Source organism: Conger conger, chromosome 14 (assembly GCF_963514075.1).
Source record: "Conger conger chromosome 14, fConCon1.1, whole genome shotgun sequence".
Taxonomy (NCBI): domain Eukaryota; kingdom Metazoa; phylum Chordata; class Actinopteri; order Anguilliformes; family Congridae; genus Conger; species Conger conger.
Window position 1 is genome coordinate 3,148,242 of NC_083773.1, and position 20,000 is coordinate 3,168,241.

Genomic DNA, 20,000 nt, shown 5'->3' on the forward strand with positions numbered 1-20,000 from the left:
AAAGAGAGACAGTGTGGGGCAACAAGAGCTCTGCAGAGAGAGGGTAAGGTGGCCTTTGCAGAGGCATGTTCCTAGATATCCTCCTGTTGACCCCTGAACCCCTATTCCAGATCGAGGTGAGAGTTTCCGAGCAGCAGGGCATCGCCTTCCTGAACACCAAGGGCTCTCTGCTCTCAGAGGGCCGGGGCAGTGCCCTGAACACCACTGTGTCAGAGAAAGAGGTAATGTTCCTCGTGCTACTTATTACATTGCATTACACTACATTACATTAATGGCCTTTGGCAGACGCTGTTATCCAGAGCGACATGCAGTTGATTAGACTAAGCGGGAGACAATCCTCCCCTGGAGCAATGCGGGGTTAAGGGCCTTGCTTAAGGGCCCAGCGGCTGTGCGGATCTTATTGTGGCTACACCGGGGATCGAACCACCGACCTTGCGGGTCCCGGTCATGTAGCTATTCCTATATATGCTGTGATTAGCCTTCTACATGGTGTAGTAACCATTACACATGCACTCATACCCATGCCAGTAGTGTGATATGATGATTATGTACAATCACTGAGCACTTTACTAGGTAGACCTGTACAATAGCTCGTTCATGCAAATATTAAATCAGCCGTGGCAGCAACTAAATACATAAACCTTTGAATTATAAGAAGCTGTTAATTACTCTTAATTACACACGTTTGGTGTCTATGGAAAATAGGTCCTACGTATTGAAATTGTTTCACCCAATATCTACTGTATACCTGTATAAAGGTATGGATATGTAAAAATAAAAGCAAGAGGATTCTGGACAAGTGCATCTGCTAAATCAGATTAATGATAATATCTTACTGTTGATCCAGGCATTGTTGAAGTACACTCCTTCCCAAGAACAGCAGCAGTGTTCCAGCTGTGAAGATCCAGGGCTTAATGGAGATCTGCTCCTCATCTACGATGTCAACCGGGCCCAGTCAAAGGGAGAAATCCAGGTACGAACAGCGCCATGTTTTGTGCGATGTGCGCCTTCCTTATTCTTAATGCCTCCGCATCCACAAACGGTACTAATTCACACCGAGATCAACTCCTCTACTACATGAAACTATGAGTGTATATAGCCCTAATTACACATTTATTTGGCAATTCTCTTGCAAAATTGTGCGTGACGGGTGAAGAATCCGAGGTGGGATTTGAACCCCGGCCTCTCACTCAAATCAAATATTTGTTGAACAAACGCACTTCACCATGCTTACGAGCGAACTAGCCGTGCTAACCAAGCTACATGTGCAATGCAATTAATTTGAGCTGGATCTCATTTGAGTGGTGATATTTATGTCGGCTATATCACAGCTCTGGAGTGAGTGTGAGTGACAGTGTTTATATGCTGGCTGGATCACAAGTACCTCTCTCTCTCTCCCTCTCTTTCTCTCCTTCCCTCTCTCCCTCTCTTTCTCTCCTTCCCTCTCTCTCTCTCTCTCTCACTCTCTTTCTCTCACTCTCTCCTTCCCTCTCTCTCTCTTTCTCTCACTCTCTCCCTTTCTTTCTCCCTCCCTCTCTCTCACTCTCTTTCTATCTCACTCTCTCCTTCCCTCTCTCCCTCTATTTCTCTCCTTCCCTCTCTCCCTCTCTTTCTCTCCTTCCCTCTCTCATTCTCTCTCTTCCTCTCTTTCTCTCCTTCCCTCTCTCCCTCTCTCTTTCTCTCTCTCCATCTCACACTCCCTCTCTTTGTCTCCCTCTCTCTCCCTCTTTCTCTCACTCTCTCCATCTCTTTCTCTCCTTCCCTCTCTCTCTCTCTCTCTCTCTCTCTCTCTCGCAGGTGTCTCAGGGATACTTTGTCCACTACTTTGCTCCCGCTGGCCTTCAACGCATTCCCAAAAATGTTGTGTTCATTATTGACCAGAGTGGCTCCATGCACGGACGCAAGATGGTACAGGTATGTGTGCGTGTGTGTGTGTCTACGTGTGTGTGTTAGAGCGCGACCTGTGAAAACTTTAGTCTCATATGTGTGCAGCGAACATAAGGAGTGACAGGCGGGGTAGAAAATGTGCCGTTTCCCTCCTGCAGACTCGTGAGGCTCTGCTGAAGATTCTGGAAGACATACCTGAAGAGGACCATTTTGGCCTGATCACGTTTGACAATCAGGTGTTCCCCTGGAAAAACGACCTGGTCCCGGCCAACTCTGACTACCTGAGCCCCGCCCGCACCTTCGTGAAGAACATCAGAGACAGAGGCTGTGAGTTCAACTTTTAGTAGGCTGCCAAGTATATCAATTCATTCAATTAACTACTATCAAAAAACTGAATGCGTTGAATGGATTTCCTGAATTAACTGATTTGTAATACTGTGGATACATACTCCACTTCATGCAACACTGGGAGGGGACATTGTGAAGCCTTTCCTGCAGCCCAGGTGTCGGAGGGCAGCATTCACCTGCTAGTATTTGTGTTCGCCTGCAATCACCAACCAAATCAAGTCTTAAGAAACGCGTGCTGAGCTAAATTTGTAATCGTGTATGCTTTATTTGATCAACTGAGTAATATATTTGTGAAATCCCTATTTGTTACATTACATTAATGGTATTTGGCAGACGACTTACAGTTGATTTTAGACTAGGCAGGCGAGAACCCTCCCCTGGAGAAATGCTGGATTAAGGGGGTGCGGCTTTGTGGATCTACATCGGGGATCGAGTCAGCGACCTTGCAGGTCCCAGTCACGTACATTAACCACTACGCTACAGGCCACCCTGGTAGTATTGGGTTAATGTGAGTCCCATGGATGGTTATATACCCTTATCTGCTTCCTGCTTCTTTTCAGCAACTGACATAAACGCTGCAGTGCTGGAGGGGGTGAAGATGCTCAACCGCTTTGAAAAGACTCAGGATGCTGCCTCCATCCTCATTCTGCTCACCGACGGAGACCCCACCTCTGGTACAAATCTCTCTCTCTCTCTCTCTCTCTCTCTCTATCCTCCCCTGCTCTTTAGGGAAAGCCGTTGCCGCTGTGTCAGTACTTTTTCCACAGGGTTTGCTCACATGTGCTGTCCACGGTAGAGGGATTTGGTCTGGCCGGTAAGGTTATCGCTCTCCAGGGTACTGATCTCCCCATCGTCTCTCTGGGGAAATATACACATATGGGTGAATGAGAAGCATCAATTGTACAGTGCTTTGGATAAAGGCGCTATTAAAAATGCCAACCATTTACCATTTACTTGGGGGTCTTGTGTGATCACGGCGTTGTTGCTCGTTCGTTCTGGGGCAGGGGTGACCGATCTGAAGCAGATCCAGGCTAATGTGAAGGAAGCCATCGGGAAGAAATACACACTCTACTGTCTGGGCTTCGGGTTCGACGTCAACTATGAGTTCCTGGAAAAGATGGCGCTGGAGAATGACGGCGTGGCCAGGAGGATCTACTCCGACTCAGATGCGGCCCTCCAGCTGCAGGTATGGTGCTGCTCGTGCTCAGGTGCAGATGCAGAACACCTGGTCGCAGAATCTTGCAGGTATAGTGATCTGACAGGGTAATTGTGAGCGATGGCCTTCATACTGTCAACTGTTTATACTTGCACTAATGCAACAAATCCCCATAAGAGAAGTTTTGCCTCAACCCACTTTATCAATTCTGGATGACAATTTGTGAAACATAGCTGACTTTTTTGTCCCAAACTTTCCTGCCAATGTTCCCTTGAGTATTTGTTCTGAATCCAGAATCCACTTCCAAATCCAAGGAAACTATTTTGCGTTCAGTTTTCAACTTATTCCCCTATTGCCTATTTTAAAGTCTAATGTTTGGCCACCAGCCAACTCCCCATCCAAGCCCATTAAACCTACTGTCTGTTGGCCAGTGATATCACTGTAATAAGTCCTTCTTCACAACACATGTCATCTGCATGGCTACATTAATCGATTACATTACATGTCATGTCATGGCATTTGGCAGACGATTTTATCCAAAGCGACTTTTAGACTAAGCAGGAGACAGTCCTCCCCTGGAGCAATAATGCACGGTTAAGGGCCTAGCTCAAGGGCCGGGATTCAAACCACCGACCTTGCGGGTCCCGGTCGCGTACCTTCCCCACTACGCTGCAGGCCCTGCTTGCCTGAGCACAGCCTGTGTCCTTCTCAGGGGTTCTATGAGGAAGTGGCCACACCGCTCCTGCTGAACGTTCAGCTGAACTACAGCGGCGTGACCAACCTCACCCAGACCCGCTTCGCCCAGTACTACAACGGCTCAGAGATCGTGGTCTCCGGCCAGATCACGGACAACGACGTGGAAGCGCTCACCGCAGAGATCAAGGCTAACACGGTGAGGTCACTTCCTTCCTGAACGATGCTAAGAACACTTGGCTCAACGGTGCTGCCCTTCTTCTTAACAATGTTCCAGACGGTTGATTTTGATTAGCCTGAGGTTTGGGATTTGAGTGCTCTTTCCTTATTTCTCTGTCTCGTATTGGCTTATTTTCTTTGATATTTCTGAGTAGAACTGTGGTTCTCATGTTGACAAATGCGAAAAACAGATTCCCATGGCAATCAAAATCCTTGAATCAATGCTAGATACACAAACTCTCTTGCACCTGCACTAAGGAAGCAAATGATCAGAAACACCTGGAAACATTTTTATTCCAAACCTCATGCTACCCTGAAATGGGGGGGGGGGGGGACTTTCTGTAAGAAGTATTTTCATTTCTACATAGTAAAACCAAAATGTATAAAAATACATTTTAATAAAAGCTGTGAATCTGTGCTTTGAACATGTTAAATGTGAAAGCATAGAGCCAAATGAGCCAAATAACTGCTTCACACTATTTTACTCGTCCACTGTCACTAGGTTTACTATGGGTTTTATGCGCTGAAATCAAGTTTCCTAAGTGCTAAAGGACAGACTCTATTTGCAGAAGGGCGATTCGGTTGTGTTCCGGACCACGTTGAAGGAGCAAAAGGCTGTTCCGGAGAATAAGGACGACTACATCTTTGCAACGTACATCCAGAGGCTGTGGGCCTATCTGACTCTGCAGCAGTGCATGGCAAAAGCGTGAGTTACTCTGAATGAGTGCTACAGTGTGTGTGTGTGTGTGTGTGTTCTCTAACTGCAATGTGGCTTACAGCTCATGAACGTAAAAAAATCCAGTATCTCAAAATATTTGAATATTACATAAGACCAATCAAAAAAATGATTTATAATACAGAGGCACTGTCAAGTTCACTGTCAAGTCAGCAGTCTTCCCCATGATTGCCCGACCAAGTATTGAGTGCATAAATGAACATACTTCTCAGAAGGTTGACGCTTCTGTATTATAAATCCTTTTTTTGATTGGTCTTATGTAATATTCTAATATTTTGTGAAACTGGATTTTTGATTTTCATGAGCTGTAAGCCATAATCATCAAGATTAAAACAAAAAAAAGGCATGAAATATTTAACTTTATGTGTAATGAATCTAGAATATATGAAAGTTTCTCTTTTTGAAGAAAAATAACTTTTCCACGATATACATTTTTTTTATGTGCATATCTGTGTGTGTGTGTGTGTATGTGCATATCTGTGTGTGTGTGTGTCTGTGTGTTTAACTGTGTTGCTGGCTGCAGGCTGTTGTTGTCAGGAGAGGAGAAGTCCCAAATGGACAAGCAGGTCCTGGCCCTGGCGCTGAAGTACAGCTTCGTGACTCCCCTCACCTCCATGGTGGTCACCAAGCCTGAGGGTGAACGGCAGGTGGCTCACAAACCAAAGGAGGGCGAGAAGAGAGAAGATGAAGGTCATTACCTCATGCCAAGTTAGTGCCACGCGGCCAGAGGTTGACAGGACCTATAGGAGCAGCCGAGGCTGGTGGCCCAGTGCCCTATCAGGGCCAGTGGCCACGCCCCGGTCAACAGCCAGACTCCAGTCGCTCAAGCCACGGCCTGTCACGGCCCGCTCTGTTGCCACGCCTCAGTGATTAGCCACACTTCAATCAGTCGAGTAAAGAGCAAAATAACTTTTAACTGCAGTGGGTAGCACTGCACGGCAAGGAGGTCCTGGGTTCGAATCCCCGTCGGCCGGGGCCTCTCCGTGCGGAGTTTGCATGTTCTCCCCGTGGTCTGCGTGGGTTTCCTCCGGGTACTCCGGTTTCCTCCCACAGTCCAAAGACATGCAGGTTAGGCTGATTGGAGAGTCTAAATTGCCCGTGGGTATGAGTGTGTGAGTGAATGGTGTGTGTGCCCTGCGATGGACTGGCGACCTGTCCAGGGCGTATTCCTGCCTTTCGCCCAATGTATGCTGGGATAGGCTCCAGCCCCCCTGCAACCCTGTTCAGGATAAGTGGGTTTAGATCATGGATGGATGGATGGATGGATGGATAGATAACTTTTAACTTTTTTACTTGAAACACTCACACCTGTATTCAGTCTTATTGTTTTATAAAGTCTCCATCCTAGAGAAAGGTCATGGCTGATGTGATTGTGTCTGCACGGGCCAAGCTATGCTTTGCTATGTTGTTTACCTGACAATTGTGTTTTTTATTTAATGAATGTATTCAGTGGATCAGGCACACATAATTTGCTGTTCCACGGTCCAGAAGTGACCAAATCATAAAAAACTTATATCATAATAAATATATCTTCCGTTATGTATATTGCACATCCCAGTAGGGTGGCTTGGGGCTGTGGGCAGTGAGGGAACAGAAGAGGATTTGTAGAAGCTACGGAAATGTATTTGTCTAAATGCTACAAGTATAAAACATATTTTTGGAACTTGAGGCTGTTATTAATAGTATTAACACTACTATAGTCCTTTGTAATATTTCTTATATTTAGATACTGTTCATTATATTTGAAAACTTTACAGATTTAGTTTTTATTTTTACATATTCCTAAGACTTTTTGCAGAGTAGGGGAGAACCGGCACAATCGTAAGGCTTCAACAAAAGATTTTCATACCCAGCAATATAAGCACGGTCATGAAAATGCATTCATATATGCATTGTGATGTCCTTAGATTAAACTCTGAGCGAGTTATTCCAAAAATAAAAGTTTTTTCACCCACTTAAGTAAATTAATGAATCGGGAGTGTTTTTTTACACATTTGGCTTGCATTGCTTACTCGCATAAATTAATAAGCAATGAAGCAGCAAGTCTGTTCCACTGATGCACAGTTGTAACACGTGTTACAATTGTGCCTCTTGGCGTTATTCACTATACATGTTAGCATACGCTTGCTACTGAAACACATTATAGTGAATCAGATGTGCTAGCTTGCAGTTGGTTTTAAAACAAATTAACAGCATGGATATTTAAATTATGATTATGTTCTGTTTTCATTTAAACAAAATTCAGATAAATACTTTTAACATTTATGTGTTAAAAGTTCACAGAATGTTCACAGAATGATCCTGTAATAAATTTAAAATAAACAATATTTCCTAATTGGTTGCCGGTTTAAAAAATAATGCAGATATTGCTGATTTATGCAGTTGTTTTTCATTGTTACAATTTGTTAGAACTGTCACACACATACTTTGCAATTGTACACAAACCGTTTGTGATCACCTCAAACCTAAAAAAATTTTTTTTTCAAATGGACAATTGTACTGTATGCTCTTTGTGGTTAAATTTCACTGCTTTTGATTGCATTACCTTGGAATAACTGAATAAGAAGTAAAAAAAATTACAATTATGCTGGTTCTGCCCTACTGTATGCAGCAAAAATGATAGTTACTTGAAGGAAAACTGGAAGCACCTCTCTGTATATATATATATATATATATATATATATATGTTTTATTACTGTACGTAGTGGCATGCTAAATGTTTCATACAGCATATCTCGCGAAATATTTTAAATATTTATTAATTGCTGAAAACTACTAAATAATGAAACAATTAGCTAGATCCGTACAAGTCTTTCCTAAAAATATTTGTAAAACTTTTGCGTTTCATTGAGTAGAATGATAGTCTTGTATGCTGTATATTACAAATACAGTATACTCAACATGTAGCTGCTCATTAGTCAACTGGCACATTTACTTTGATGTGGAAACTGAAATGTTGATTAATGTGCATGTTTTCTATCAACAAAATGTTTTTAAACAAATTGCATATATTAATTGCATATATTAAATATATACATTATTTATTTTGTCATAACTGTTTTATGTGCATTTCCTGAGTCTGATTATGGCATTTTTTAAGTGTGGTCCTTTGTCGTACACTGTGAATGAAAGTCTCTTATTTTTCTATTCCCTCTTGAAGGTCCTCCGATGGGCTATCCAGGTAAATAAATCCTACTACATTCTCAACAGAAAACACTGTGCAGTCCCCCTTGTGTCCAATGACTGAAAGTACCTTCTTCTATTCCATCTAAAGGCGTTGGATATAAACAAATGTCCCCACAAGGTAATTCAATCCTAATGAAACCAGAAAAGTGATTTTTTTAAATTTGCCATTACACTAACCGGCGAATATGACAAAGCAACTTTCCCCATTCATAGAAGACATGAGTGTGGCATCAATCGAAAAATAAAAAGGTTATTTACCGTGAATCCTCAAATTGTGTCCGGGGTTCTATTTGAAGCCGGGCCTCGGACAATAGCCGGGGGCGTGGTCGATTCGGACAAATAAAGGCCGGCCCCCAAATACAAGTCGGAGTAATATTGCCTACCAGTAGGGCTGAGCACTAGAAGACATTGTTTCGATTTAACTCAATGAAATAAAAGAGCTCTTCTTAATATTTTATATTGTTGGTGGGTTTAATACTGTTGCCAATGAAAAGTCGTTGTCCTACACCATGGGTCTCCAACACGTTGCTCTCAAGCTACCAGTCGCTCGCCGCCCCCTTCTGAGTAGCTTGCCAAAGGCTGAAGCAGTATACATTTAAACACAACTGTTGCCACAAGGCATTCCAGCCTACGAATTTAATAAAAAGTAAATCAGGCAAAATTTTAAATTAACTCAATTTAGGCTACTTGGCTACACAATAAGGTTTCCATGTATTTACAGCACAGCGCACGTTCAATGAATGAATGAAAGCGGCTGCCTTGGCTAGCAATAAACAGAAGGGTGGAAATCCCGACACTCTTTCAACTACATAGAACTTAACAGTGAACCATCAAATACCCCCCAGATTTCAGTGCCCATCAGTCCCAACATTTAGCAATAGAATCAAACAGTCCAAAAGTAAATTAAATCCCAAACCAAAGCGAAAATCTTTTGATAGCCTACCGGTATGCTACTCCAAATTCAACTCATGTCTCACAATAAAATGCACTTTAGGAAAAAAAGATCCTTAACTTGCTGTTATCTACGCTAATTTGTTATTGTTCATGAAGGCGTGTCTGGCAAGTTGTTATTTTATGGATTCTGAACTTGCATGTGATTTATTATGTTTGAGAATATTTGCAATAAACTAAGTCTGTTAAGACTGACACTATGACTTACCAAACGGTGTTCCTGATTAGCCTACACTAATTGATTTCTGAACAGTTACAGGAACAGTGTTGGCCCACTTTAAGTGTAGCCTTTTACTTTATTTCTAAGTATAAAATTCTACAACAGAAGCTTAATAAGAAATAAAGGCCTGCCTCGAATACAAGCCTGCCCCAAATAAAGGCCTGTGCTTTGTGCAGCCTAAGTAAATAAAAGACCCCGGCCACGATTTGAGGATTTACGGTATATCTTATATCCTATTAATTGCTTGTTTTGTGTTATTTATTTAGCGTTCAGTAATTTCCTACAGTGTCATCTCAGGGCCCCCCTTGCATCTCCCTGAGGCGCTCTTTTGGGTCCCAGCACCCCTGTCGAGAATCACTGTTTTAAACAATGGTCCTTTGGTTTACACTCTGACTGAACGTCTCTTCTTCTTCTATTCCAGCTGCAGACTATGGATCTTTACCAATGGCCCCACCAGGTAAGTCAATCCTAAACCGGACTGCATTTATTAAGCAGATTTTCTTATCAGAGGAACTTGAAATATACAACATAAAGGCATTTTGTAAACAATAACATTTTTTCCCAAAAGAATATTTTGGTCAAGGAGCGGGGTCTGAGGACCAAACACGACCGAGTTGTGTTCAGTGTGTTTAGCAAGTGACAAAAAGAAACACCTCGCTATACTAACTGGGAAACCGCACACTATGGGAAACAGACACACAATAAAGCCAAGACTCATTTCCACATACGGATAGGGTGAACATCGTCTTCTCCCTTACACTTGCCCTACGTTACAGAAAGTCTAAGCGAGCCTCTTTAATTACAAGCTGGCATTAGCACGTCGACCATCCACCTTCAACTAAGCCTACAGCTCCTTACTTGACAAAAGTAACCGTTAAAACCAGGCGTATAATAAACTAGGTGGACGCACAGCATGACAGCAAGCGTACAGTAAGGTTCGATACATCTCAGACCCTAACACTTGGCCAAGACAGATGGAAGAATCTAACGGGGTCTCCCTTCCCAGAGGAAGCCCGTCCTCCAACTGTCGGTGTGTCTAACATTTGTGCACATAAAAGGTAAATGTGACAGACTGTCCCCACTGCACTAAACTAAAGGATGTTCAGCTCCCATGAACCCTGAAACAACAGCTAACTGTGACACATCAGTCACACCTCACATAATGTACAAATTAAAAATTTAAATAACGTTAAATAACGCAATCAGACCACACATGGCAGGCAATTGAAATTGGTCGTCAGCACACGGGAATTGATTAATTAACTAATCGCCACTAATTCCCAAAGTGAAATTAATTGCCAAATCGGCAGAAATATGGCAAGGGCACACAAACAAGCAAACAACAGGATATAAGATATAAATAACCTTTTTATTTTTATCTTATATCCTGTGATTTGCTTGTTTTGTGTTATTTATTTACCGTTCAGTAATTTCCTACAGTGTCATCTCAGGGCCCCCCTTGCATCTCCCTGAGGCGCTCTTTCGGGTCCCAGCACCCCTGTCGAGAATCACTGTTTTAAACAATGGTCCTTTGGTTTACACTCTGACTGAACGTCTCTTCTTCTTCTATTCCATCTGAAGCCATGGGATATGGAGGACACATGGGCCCGCCAGGTAAATGAATCCTGAACCAGACTGCATTTATTTTGCACATGTTCTTATACAGGAACTTGAAATATACAACAACATAAAGGCATTCTCCAAACAACAAAATGTAGTTCCCCTTAAACTAATGAAACAAATATGCATTATTGATTTACAAAATGGGCATATATTAAATAGACACATTATTTATTTTGTCATGACTGTTTTATGTGAATTTCCTGAGTGTGATTATGGCATTTTTTAAGTGCGGTCCTTTGTTGTGCACTGTGAATGAAAGTCTCTTCTTTTTCTGTTCCCTCTTGAAGGACCTCCAATGGCCCATCCAGGTAAATGAATCCTACTGCATTCTCAACAGAAAACACTGTGCAGTCCCCCCTGTGTCCAGTCACTGAAAGTTTCTTCTTCTGTTCCTGGGATTAGGCAGCCTCCACCCATTGTCCCTGCCGGGTAAATCAATCCTGAACCAGACTGCATTTATTTAGCAGATGTTCTTATACCGAGGAACTTATAATATACAACAATATAAAGGCATTCTCCAAACAGCACTTTTTTCTAAAAATTAAGCGTTTCTGTCAGGGAGTGAGGACCAAACGTGACCGAGTTGGGTTCTAAAGGTTATGCACCGCACGTAAGATAACCACTGATATTTTCTGGAGTAAACGTCAGGCGGCTGACAAACTGGGAAACCGCACACTATGGGAAACAGACACGCAATAAAGCCAAGACTCATTTCCTCATACGGCTAGGGTGAACATCGTCTTCTCCCTTACACTTGCCCTGCGTTATAGCCGATGTTTTTATACAGAGGAAATTGAAATATACAACAACATGAAGGCATTCTCCAAACAACAAAATGTTGAAAAATTCAGCGATCCCCTTAAACGCTTAAATATTTGGGGGTTTGTTTGGAGAGGGGTGCTGTTTTAGGGAGACATCACCAGCTCGTTGTTAGATGGGCTTGGGATGGGATGAGAAAGAGTGGTTGCCATTTGTATAATAAAAAAAACAAAGAGATATTTTTACTTTGTTGTACATTACATAGGTTCTGTTGGGTGTGTTTGCTGTTTCTAGGTTTTGGAATGACAGGTCTAAAATTTTGATATGCCATCCCAAAATTATATATATGCAGACATAATTATTGAAGGTAAATAGCATGTAATTCATTTTAAATGTAGTACATTTTTGGTGTTGAATCTGAGAGGGGAAAGTACATAAAACTGAAATGTCAAACTGAATCCTCTTTTTCGTACACTCTGAATTAAAGTCTCTTCTTATTCTGTTCCCTCTTGAAGGACTTCACACGAGTAGTGGTAGGTAAGCCCTACTACATTCTCACCGGAAAGCACCCCCCTGTGTCCAATCACTGAAAGTCTCTTCTTCTTCTTCTTCTGTTCCACCTGAACGCCTGCGATTAGCCAGGGTCATCGCCATGTCCCCACCAGGTAAATCAATCCTGAACCATCCATCTATCCATCCATTATCTGAACCCACTTATCCTGAACAGGGTTGCAGGGGGGCTGGAGCCTATCCCAGCATACATTGGGCGAAAGGCAGGAATACACCCTGGACAGGTCACCAGTCCATCACAGGGCACACACACCATTCACTCACACACTCATACCTACGGGCAATTTAGACTCTCCAATCAGCCTAACCTGCATGTCTTTGGACTGTGGGAGGAAACCGGAGTACCCGGAGGAAACCCACGCAGACACGGGGAGAACATGCAAACTCCACACAGAGAGGCCCCGGCCGATGGGGATTCGAACCCAGGACCTTGCTGTGAGGTGGCAGTGCTACCCACTACACCATCCGTGCCACCATAATCCTGAACCAGACTGCATTTATTTAGCAGATTATCGGTTCTTAAAACATAGAACTCATATATACAATCCATCTCTACACACTCCAATGCCATGTGCACTATGTGCCATTGCACTAACCATCGAAAATGACAAAGCAAAAATCTTTCATTATTTTACTTTTCCCATTCATAGCAAACATGAGTGTGACATCAATCGAAAATAAAAAGATTATTTATATCTTATGTCCTATTAATTGGGTTGGCACGGATCGTGCAGTGGGCAGGGTAGCACTGCCGCCTCACAGCAAGGAGGTCCTGGATTCGAATCCAAATTCGAATCGGCCGGGGCCTCTCTGTGTGGAGTTTGCATGTTCTCCCCGTGTTTGCTTGGGTTTCCTCCGGGTACTCTGGTTTCCTCCCACAGTCCAAAGACATGCAGGTTAGGCTGATTGGAGAGTCTAAATTGCCTGTAGGTATGAGTGTGTGAGTGAATGGTGTGTGTGCCCTGCGATGGACTGGCGACCTGTCCAGGGTGTATTCTTGCCTTTCGCACAATGTATGCTGGGATAGGCTTGAACTGCAACCTGACCCCTGACCCCTGACCCCTGACCCAAGTCTGTGATGTTGCTCTTTTTTTTCAGTCTTCAACACTTACGCTGACTATGAGGACCTGCAAGATTACAGTTATGGCAGTTGAGTCCCTTCCTATGTGGTTTCAGAGTAACTATACAATTATTCAGATGCACAGCTAATGTCCAATGTTAGTGTGTACCAGCAAAAAATGTATCAGTGTACGTTTATTACAATATATTGTAATTATAATGTATACTATAATGTAATTATAGTATAATGTGCTGTACTATATTACGTGACTCTCCTCCTACAGGCCGTCTTCTTCCGAAGGGTGAGTCCTTGCTTTTTTTTAGTCCCCTGGTTTAGTACTTGGTTCATCCACCTCTGTCAAGGATAGCAGCATGGAGTCTTGTCCTGTAATCATCGCCTGATACATGATGGAATCCGTTACACCATTGATCTTAACCAGTGCCCTTGGACCTCTAGGATTAAAACAGTCCCAGAACATCACTGACCCCCCCACGATGATTCACTGTGCGTATGAGGCTCTCTCCTCTGAGGAACATGGGGCGACATTGGCTCAGGCAGTAAGAGCAGTCATCTCATTGGCTCAGGCAGTAAGAGCAGTCATCTCATTGGCTCAGGCAGTAAGAGCAGTCATCTCATTGGCTCAGGCAGTAAGAGCAGTCATCCCATTGGCTCAGGCAGTAAGAGCGGTCGTCTCATTGGCTCAGGCGGTAAGAGCAGTCGTCTGGCAGTCGGAGGGTTGCCGGTTCGATCCCCCGTCCCGGGCTGTGTCGAAGTGTCCCTGAGCAAGACACCTAACCCCCAAATGCTCCTGACGAGCTTGTTGGTGCCTTGCATGGCAGCCAATCGCTGTCGGTGTATGAGTGTGTGTATGAATGGGTGAATGTGAAGCATCAATCTTACAGCACTTTGGATAAAGGCGCTATATAAATGCCAACCATTTACCAATCTGTTTTGAAACACGCTTCAAAACATACTGAGTAAAACATTCAAATTGGTCTCAATTGACCACAACACCTTCATTCAATCATGATTACATTTTTAACATATTTCTTTTTTGCTTGGTTCCATTGAATCATTAATAAAGTACAGTATCTTTCACATATTGGCATTCTGGAGTATGTTGTTTTATTTTTCTGTAATTTTTTTTTTGTTTGTTTTATTTTTATTTTTGTGCGTTGCCAGTCAGGGGTGCCAATAATTCTGGAGTGGGACTTTACTTTACCTACTTTATCTAAATACCTAATATTAATTTCTTGACGAGGTATGTGTTCCAGCTGATTCTCTAAATTCTCACTGTAATGTGGGTTCTTTGGCCAGATCGATTGAGCACTGGGCTGGCAACGATACAGACTGTCCCCCTTTCTCTCCCTCATACCCTTCATCTCAAATCTCCTTCTTCTTCATCCTCTCTTCCGTGTGTCATGTCTCACTGAAGATCTGAAAACGCCGAGCAGACATCAGCTAATATTGTGCAATTTGTGTTTTTCTTTTCTTTTTTTCCAGGTTCATCTCCGCGTGTGCCGGTGTCAGCTGGTACAGTACTGATTACATTTAAACATTATTTTTAAAATGTCATTTTTGGTAGGGATTCTTTTTTTCAGGGGGGGGGGGGGTTCCAAGCAGTGCAATATATTGTGATGTGTTATAGTATAATGTGCTGTAGTATATTACGTGACTCTCCTCCTACAGGCCGTCTTTCTCCGAAGGGTGAGTCCTTGCTTTTTTTTAGTCCCCTGGTTTAGTACTTGGTTCATCCACCTCTGTCAAGGATAGCAGCATGGAGTCTTGTCCTGTAATTATCGCCTGATACTTGATTGAATCCGTTACACCATTGATCTTAAAAAGTGCCCTTGGACCTCTAGGATTAAAACAGTCCCAGAAAATCACTGACCCCCCCACGATGATTCACTGTGCGTATGAGGCTCTCTCCTCTGAGGAACATGGGGCGACATTGGCTCAGGCAGTAAGAGCAGTCATCTCATTGGCTCAGGCAGTAAGAGCAGTCATCTCATTGGCTCAGGCAATAAGAGCGGTCGTCTCATTGGCTCAGGCAGTAAGAGCAGTCGTCTCATTGGCTCAGGCAGTAAGAGCGGTCATCTCATTGGCTCAGGGAGTGAGAGCGGTCATCTCATTGGCTCAGGCAGTAAGAGCGGTCGTCTCATTGGCTCAGGCAGTAAGAGCGGTCGTCTCATTGGCTCAGGCAGTAAGAGCAGTCGTCTCATTGGCTCAGGCGGTAAGAGCAATCGTCTCATTGGCTCAGGTGGTAAGAGCAGTCGTCTCATTGGCTCAGGTGGTAAGAGCGGTCGTCTCATTGGCTCAGGCGGTAAGAGCAGTCGTCTCATTGGCTCAGGCAGTAAGAGCGGTCATCTCATTGGCTCAGGCAGTAAGAGCAGTCATCTCATTGGCTCAGGCAGTAAGAGCAGTTGTCTCAATGGCTCAGGCAGTAAGAGCAGTTGTCTGGCAGTTGGAGGGTTGCCGGTTCGATCCCCGCCCGGGCTGTGTCGAGGTGTCCCTGAGCAAGACACCTAACCCCCAAATGCTCCTGACGAGCTTGTTGGTGCCTTGCATGGCAGCCAATCGCTGTCGGTGTGTGAGTGTGTGTATGAATGGGTGAATGTGAAGCATCAATCTTACAGCACTTTGGATAAAGGCGCTATATAAATGCCAACCATTTACCAATCTGTTTTGAAACACGCTTCAAAACATACTGAGTAAAACATTCAAATTGGTCTCAATTGACCACAACACCTTCATTCAATCATGATTACATTTTTAACATATTTCTTTTTTGCTTGGTTCCATTGAATCATTAATAAAGTACAGTATCTTTCACATATTGGCATTCTGGAGTATGTTGTTTTATTTTTCTGTAATTTTTTTTTTGTTTGTTTTATTTTTATTTTTGTGCGTTGCCAGTCAGGGGTGCCAATAATTCTGGAGTGGGACTTTACTTTACCTACTTTATCTAAATACCTAATATTACGTTCTTGACGAGGTATGTGTTCCAGCTGATTCTCTAAATTCTCACTGTAATGTGGGTTCTGTGGCCAGATCGATTGAGCACTGGGCTGGCAACGATACAGACTGTCCCCCTTTCTCTCCCTCATACCCTTCATCTCAAATCTCCTTCTTCCTCATCCTCTCTTCCGTGTGTCATGTACTCCTGTCCGTTTGATGTCTCACTGAAGATCTGAAATCACCGAGCAGACATCAGCTAATATTCTGCAATTTGTGTTTTTCTTTTCTTTTTTTCCAGGTTCATCTCCGCGTGTGCCGGTGTCAGCTGGTACAGTACTGATTACATTTAAACATTATTTTTAAAATGTCATTTTTGGTAGGGATTCTTTTTTTCGGGGGGGGGGGGGGGGTGGTTCCAAGCAGTGCAATATATTGTGATGTGTTATAGTATAATGTGCTGTAGTATATTACGTGACTCTCCTCCTACAGGCCGTCTTCCTCCGAAGGGTGAGTCCTTGCTTTTTTTTAGTCCCCTGGTTTAGTACTTGGTTCATCCACCTCTGTCAAGGATAACAGCATGGAGTCTTGTCCTGTAATTATCGCCTGATACTTGATGGAATCCGTTACACCATTGATCTTAACCAGTGCCCTTGGACCACTAGGATTAAAACAGTCCCAGAAAATCACTGACCCCCCCACAATGATTCACTGTGCGTATGAGGCTCTCTCCTCTGAGGAACATGGGGCGACATTGGCTCAGGCAGTAAGAGCAGTCATCTCATTGGCTCAGACAATAAGAGCAGTCATCTCATTGGCTCAGGCAATAAGAGCGGTCGTCTCATTGGCTCAGGCAGTAAGAGCAGTCGTCTCATTGGCTCAGACAATAAGAGCAGTCATCTCATTGGCTCAGGCAGTAAGAGCAGTCATCTCATTGGCTCAGGCAGTAAGAGCGGTCGTCTCATTGGCTCAGGCAGTAAGAGCGGTCATCTCATTGGCTCAGGGAGTGAGAGCGGTCATCTCATTGGCTCAGGCAGTAAGAGCGGTCATCTCATTGGCTCAGGGAGTAAGAGCAGTCATCTCATTGGCTCAGGCAGTAAGAGCAGCCGTCTCATTGGCTCAGGCAGTAAGAGCAGTCATCTCATTGGCTCAGGCAGTAAGAGCGGTCGTCTCATTGGCTTAGGCAGTAAGAGCGGTCGTCTCATTGGCTCAGGCGGTAAGAGCGGTCGCCTCATTGGCTCAGGCGGTAAGAGCAGTCGTCTCGTTGGCTCAGGCAGTAAGAGCGGTCATCTCATTGGCTCAGGCAGTAAGAGCAGTCATCTCATTGGCTCAGGCGGTAAGAGCAGTTGTCTCAATGGCTCAGGCAGTAAGAGCAGTTGTCTGGCAGTTGGAGGGTTGCCGGTTCGATCCCCGCCCGGGCTGTGTCGAAGTGTCCCTGAGCAAGACACCTAACCCCCAAATGCTCCTGATGAGCTTGTTGGTGCCTTGCATGGCAGCCAATCGCTGTTGGTGTATGAGTGTGTGTATGAATGGGTGAATGTGAAGCATCAATCTTACAGCACTTTGGATAAAGGCGCTATATAAATGCCAACCATTTACCAATCTGTTTTGAAACACGCTTCAAAACATACTGAGTAAAACATTCAAATTGGTCTCAATTGACCACAACACCTTCATTCAATCATGATTACATTTTTAACATATTTCTTTTTTGCTTGGTTCCATTGAATCATTAATAAAGTACAGTATCTTTCACATATTGGCATTCTGGAGTATGTTGTTTTATTTTTCTTTTTGTGCGTTGCCAGTCAGGGGTGCCAATAATTCTGGAGTGGGACTTTACTTTACCTACTTTATCTAAATACCTAATATTACGTTCTTGACGAGGTATGTGTTCCAGCTGATTCTCTAAATTCTCACTGTAATGTGGGTTCTGTGGCCAGATCGATTGAGCACTGGGCTGGCAACGATACAGACTGTCCCCCTTTCTCTCCCTCATACCCTTCATCTCAAATCTCCTTCTTCCTCATCCTCTCTTCCGTGTGTCATGTCTCACTGAAGATCTGAAATCGCCGAGCAGACATCAGCTAATATTGTGCAATTTGTGTTTTTCTTTTCTTTTTTCCAGTTTTTGCTACGCATTTGCCGCCGACAACTGGTACTGTACCGATTACATTTAAACATTATTTTAAAAATATTTAGGAAACCCATTTAGTTTTTGGTAGGGATTCTTTTTTTCAGGGGGGGGGGGTGAAGATGCTCAAATTCTATTGTTTTAGTTTTTTTTCAGTCTTGCCATGATCAGTGGGCTTTCTGACTAACTGCAATTATTCAAGGTTCTCAGGGCATTACGGACACAGTCATCCAGGGAATCTGGTCACCCTGTGCAGTGCAGTCCGTAAGTATTTGGAGAGTGGTAAGATTTCAGTTCGTTTGGCATTGTACTCCAGCACATTTGGATTTTTACATTAAATTACATTATTGGCCTTTGGCAGACGCTCTTATCCAGAGCGACGTACGACAGAGTGCATTCCCATAACCAGGAACAAGTGTGCTGAAAGACCCTGGAGGGAAGCACAGTTTCAACTGCTTCTTTAATAATAATAAATAATAATAATGCATTTTATTTGTAGTGCACTTTACAAGTGCTACAGGGTAAAAACAGGGAATAAAACACCCAATGGCATGTATAAAATGTAAAAACTAAGAAAAAGCTTTGGTAAAGAGGTAGGTTTTTAGTCCTCTTTTAAAAGCATCAGTGGGCTGCGGTGCTCTCAGGTAGTCAGGGAGGGCATTCCACAGGCGGGGAGCAGCCGAGCAGAAGGCTCGGTCGCCCATGGTGCAGAGCTTGGTCTTGTGGGGACGGAGGCGGTTGGTGTTGGCAGAGCGAAGGTTTCGAGTGGAGGGTTCTGGGGTGAGGAGTTCTTTGAGATAGGGGGGGAGCATTTCCATAGATGCACTGATGGGTCAGAAGGGATATTTTGTATTCAGTCCGGGAGGTGATGGGGAGCCAGTGAAGTGAGTGGAGGATTGGTGTGATGTGGTGTGATGTGGTCCTTTGACTTTCATTGGCAAAAATTTGGTCCCCATGTTTACAAACGCCAATAACAGACTCAAAAGGCAATAACCGACTCAAACGCCAAATAACAGACTCAAACGCCAATAACAGACTCAAACGCCAATAACAGACTCAAAAGGCAATCCATAGCTTTCTGACACCGGAACTAAGGAAGCGATTGAATACACCTGACTGATCAGAAACGGCTGAGAAACCAACTGTCCTGTTACCTGATTAAAATGGGTGACCTATGCCTAAAAAGGGACGTACTGTATTTCCTACACAGATCAACCGATATGAATGTAAATAACCTCAAATTAAAGGTGACGTCTGCCCTGTAATCCCATATTCATTGTTTCATTTCACATAAAAAATGCTGGAATACAAATGAGCCGAATGAGCGGAAATCATTCCACTGTCCAAATACTCTGCTGCACTGTCTATGACCCGTCCCACATACGTCGCATGACTGCTCCCAAATTCATATTCTGTACTTAATACGCAGCGTAGTAGCGTAGTTTCGGTCTTTTATGTGCAATGTAGAGGAGTATTCTACGTGCAGCGTGACATGAGGTCAGC

General features: G+C 43.6%; 1 protein-coding gene across 17 annotated transcripts in view; it reads left to right on the forward strand.

The window, feature by feature from the left end:
• The window catches only part of LOC133110373 (inter-alpha-trypsin inhibitor heavy chain H3-like), a 31,792-nt gene that overhangs the window by 6,716 nt on the left and 5,076 nt on the right, over nucleotides 1–20,000 (forward strand). For 2 of the 17 annotated variants that reach the window (XM_061220415.1, XM_061220417.1), the window contains exons 5-28: nucleotides 111–221; nucleotides 848–973; nucleotides 1,798–1,914; nucleotides 2,046–2,214; nucleotides 2,796–2,909; nucleotides 3,240–3,421; nucleotides 4,104–4,283; nucleotides 4,873–5,009; nucleotides 5,563–5,747; nucleotides 8,200–8,220; nucleotides 8,314–8,343; nucleotides 9,818–9,853; nucleotides 10,978–11,010; nucleotides 11,307–11,327; nucleotides 11,422–11,448; nucleotides 12,294–12,311; nucleotides 12,417–12,443; nucleotides 13,447–13,497; nucleotides 13,692–13,709; nucleotides 14,912–14,941; nucleotides 15,098–15,115; nucleotides 16,665–16,694; nucleotides 16,856–16,873; nucleotides 18,492–18,521. In XM_061220415.1, coding sequence (XP_061076399.1) covers nucleotides 111–221; nucleotides 848–973; nucleotides 1,798–1,914; nucleotides 2,046–2,214; nucleotides 2,796–2,909; nucleotides 3,240–3,421; nucleotides 4,104–4,283; nucleotides 4,873–5,009; nucleotides 5,563–5,747; nucleotides 8,200–8,220; nucleotides 8,314–8,343; nucleotides 9,818–9,853; nucleotides 10,978–11,010; nucleotides 11,307–11,327; nucleotides 11,422–11,448; nucleotides 12,294–12,311; nucleotides 12,417–12,443; nucleotides 13,447–13,497; nucleotides 13,692–13,709; nucleotides 14,912–14,941; nucleotides 15,098–15,115; nucleotides 16,665–16,694; nucleotides 16,856–16,873; nucleotides 18,492–18,521 — 1,729 coding nt within the window. The remainder of the gene's footprint in view (nucleotides 1–110; nucleotides 222–847; nucleotides 974–1,797; nucleotides 1,915–2,045; nucleotides 2,215–2,795; nucleotides 2,910–3,239; nucleotides 3,422–4,103; nucleotides 4,284–4,872; nucleotides 5,010–5,562; nucleotides 5,748–8,199; nucleotides 8,221–8,313; nucleotides 8,344–9,817; nucleotides 9,854–10,977; nucleotides 11,011–11,306; nucleotides 11,328–11,421; nucleotides 11,449–12,293; nucleotides 12,312–12,416; nucleotides 12,444–13,446; nucleotides 13,498–13,691; nucleotides 13,710–14,911; nucleotides 14,942–15,097; nucleotides 15,116–16,664; nucleotides 16,695–16,855; nucleotides 16,874–18,491; nucleotides 18,522–20,000) is intronic. The other 15 variants (XM_061220418.1, XM_061220422.1, XM_061220425.1 and 12 more) reach the window with 12 other exon arrangements.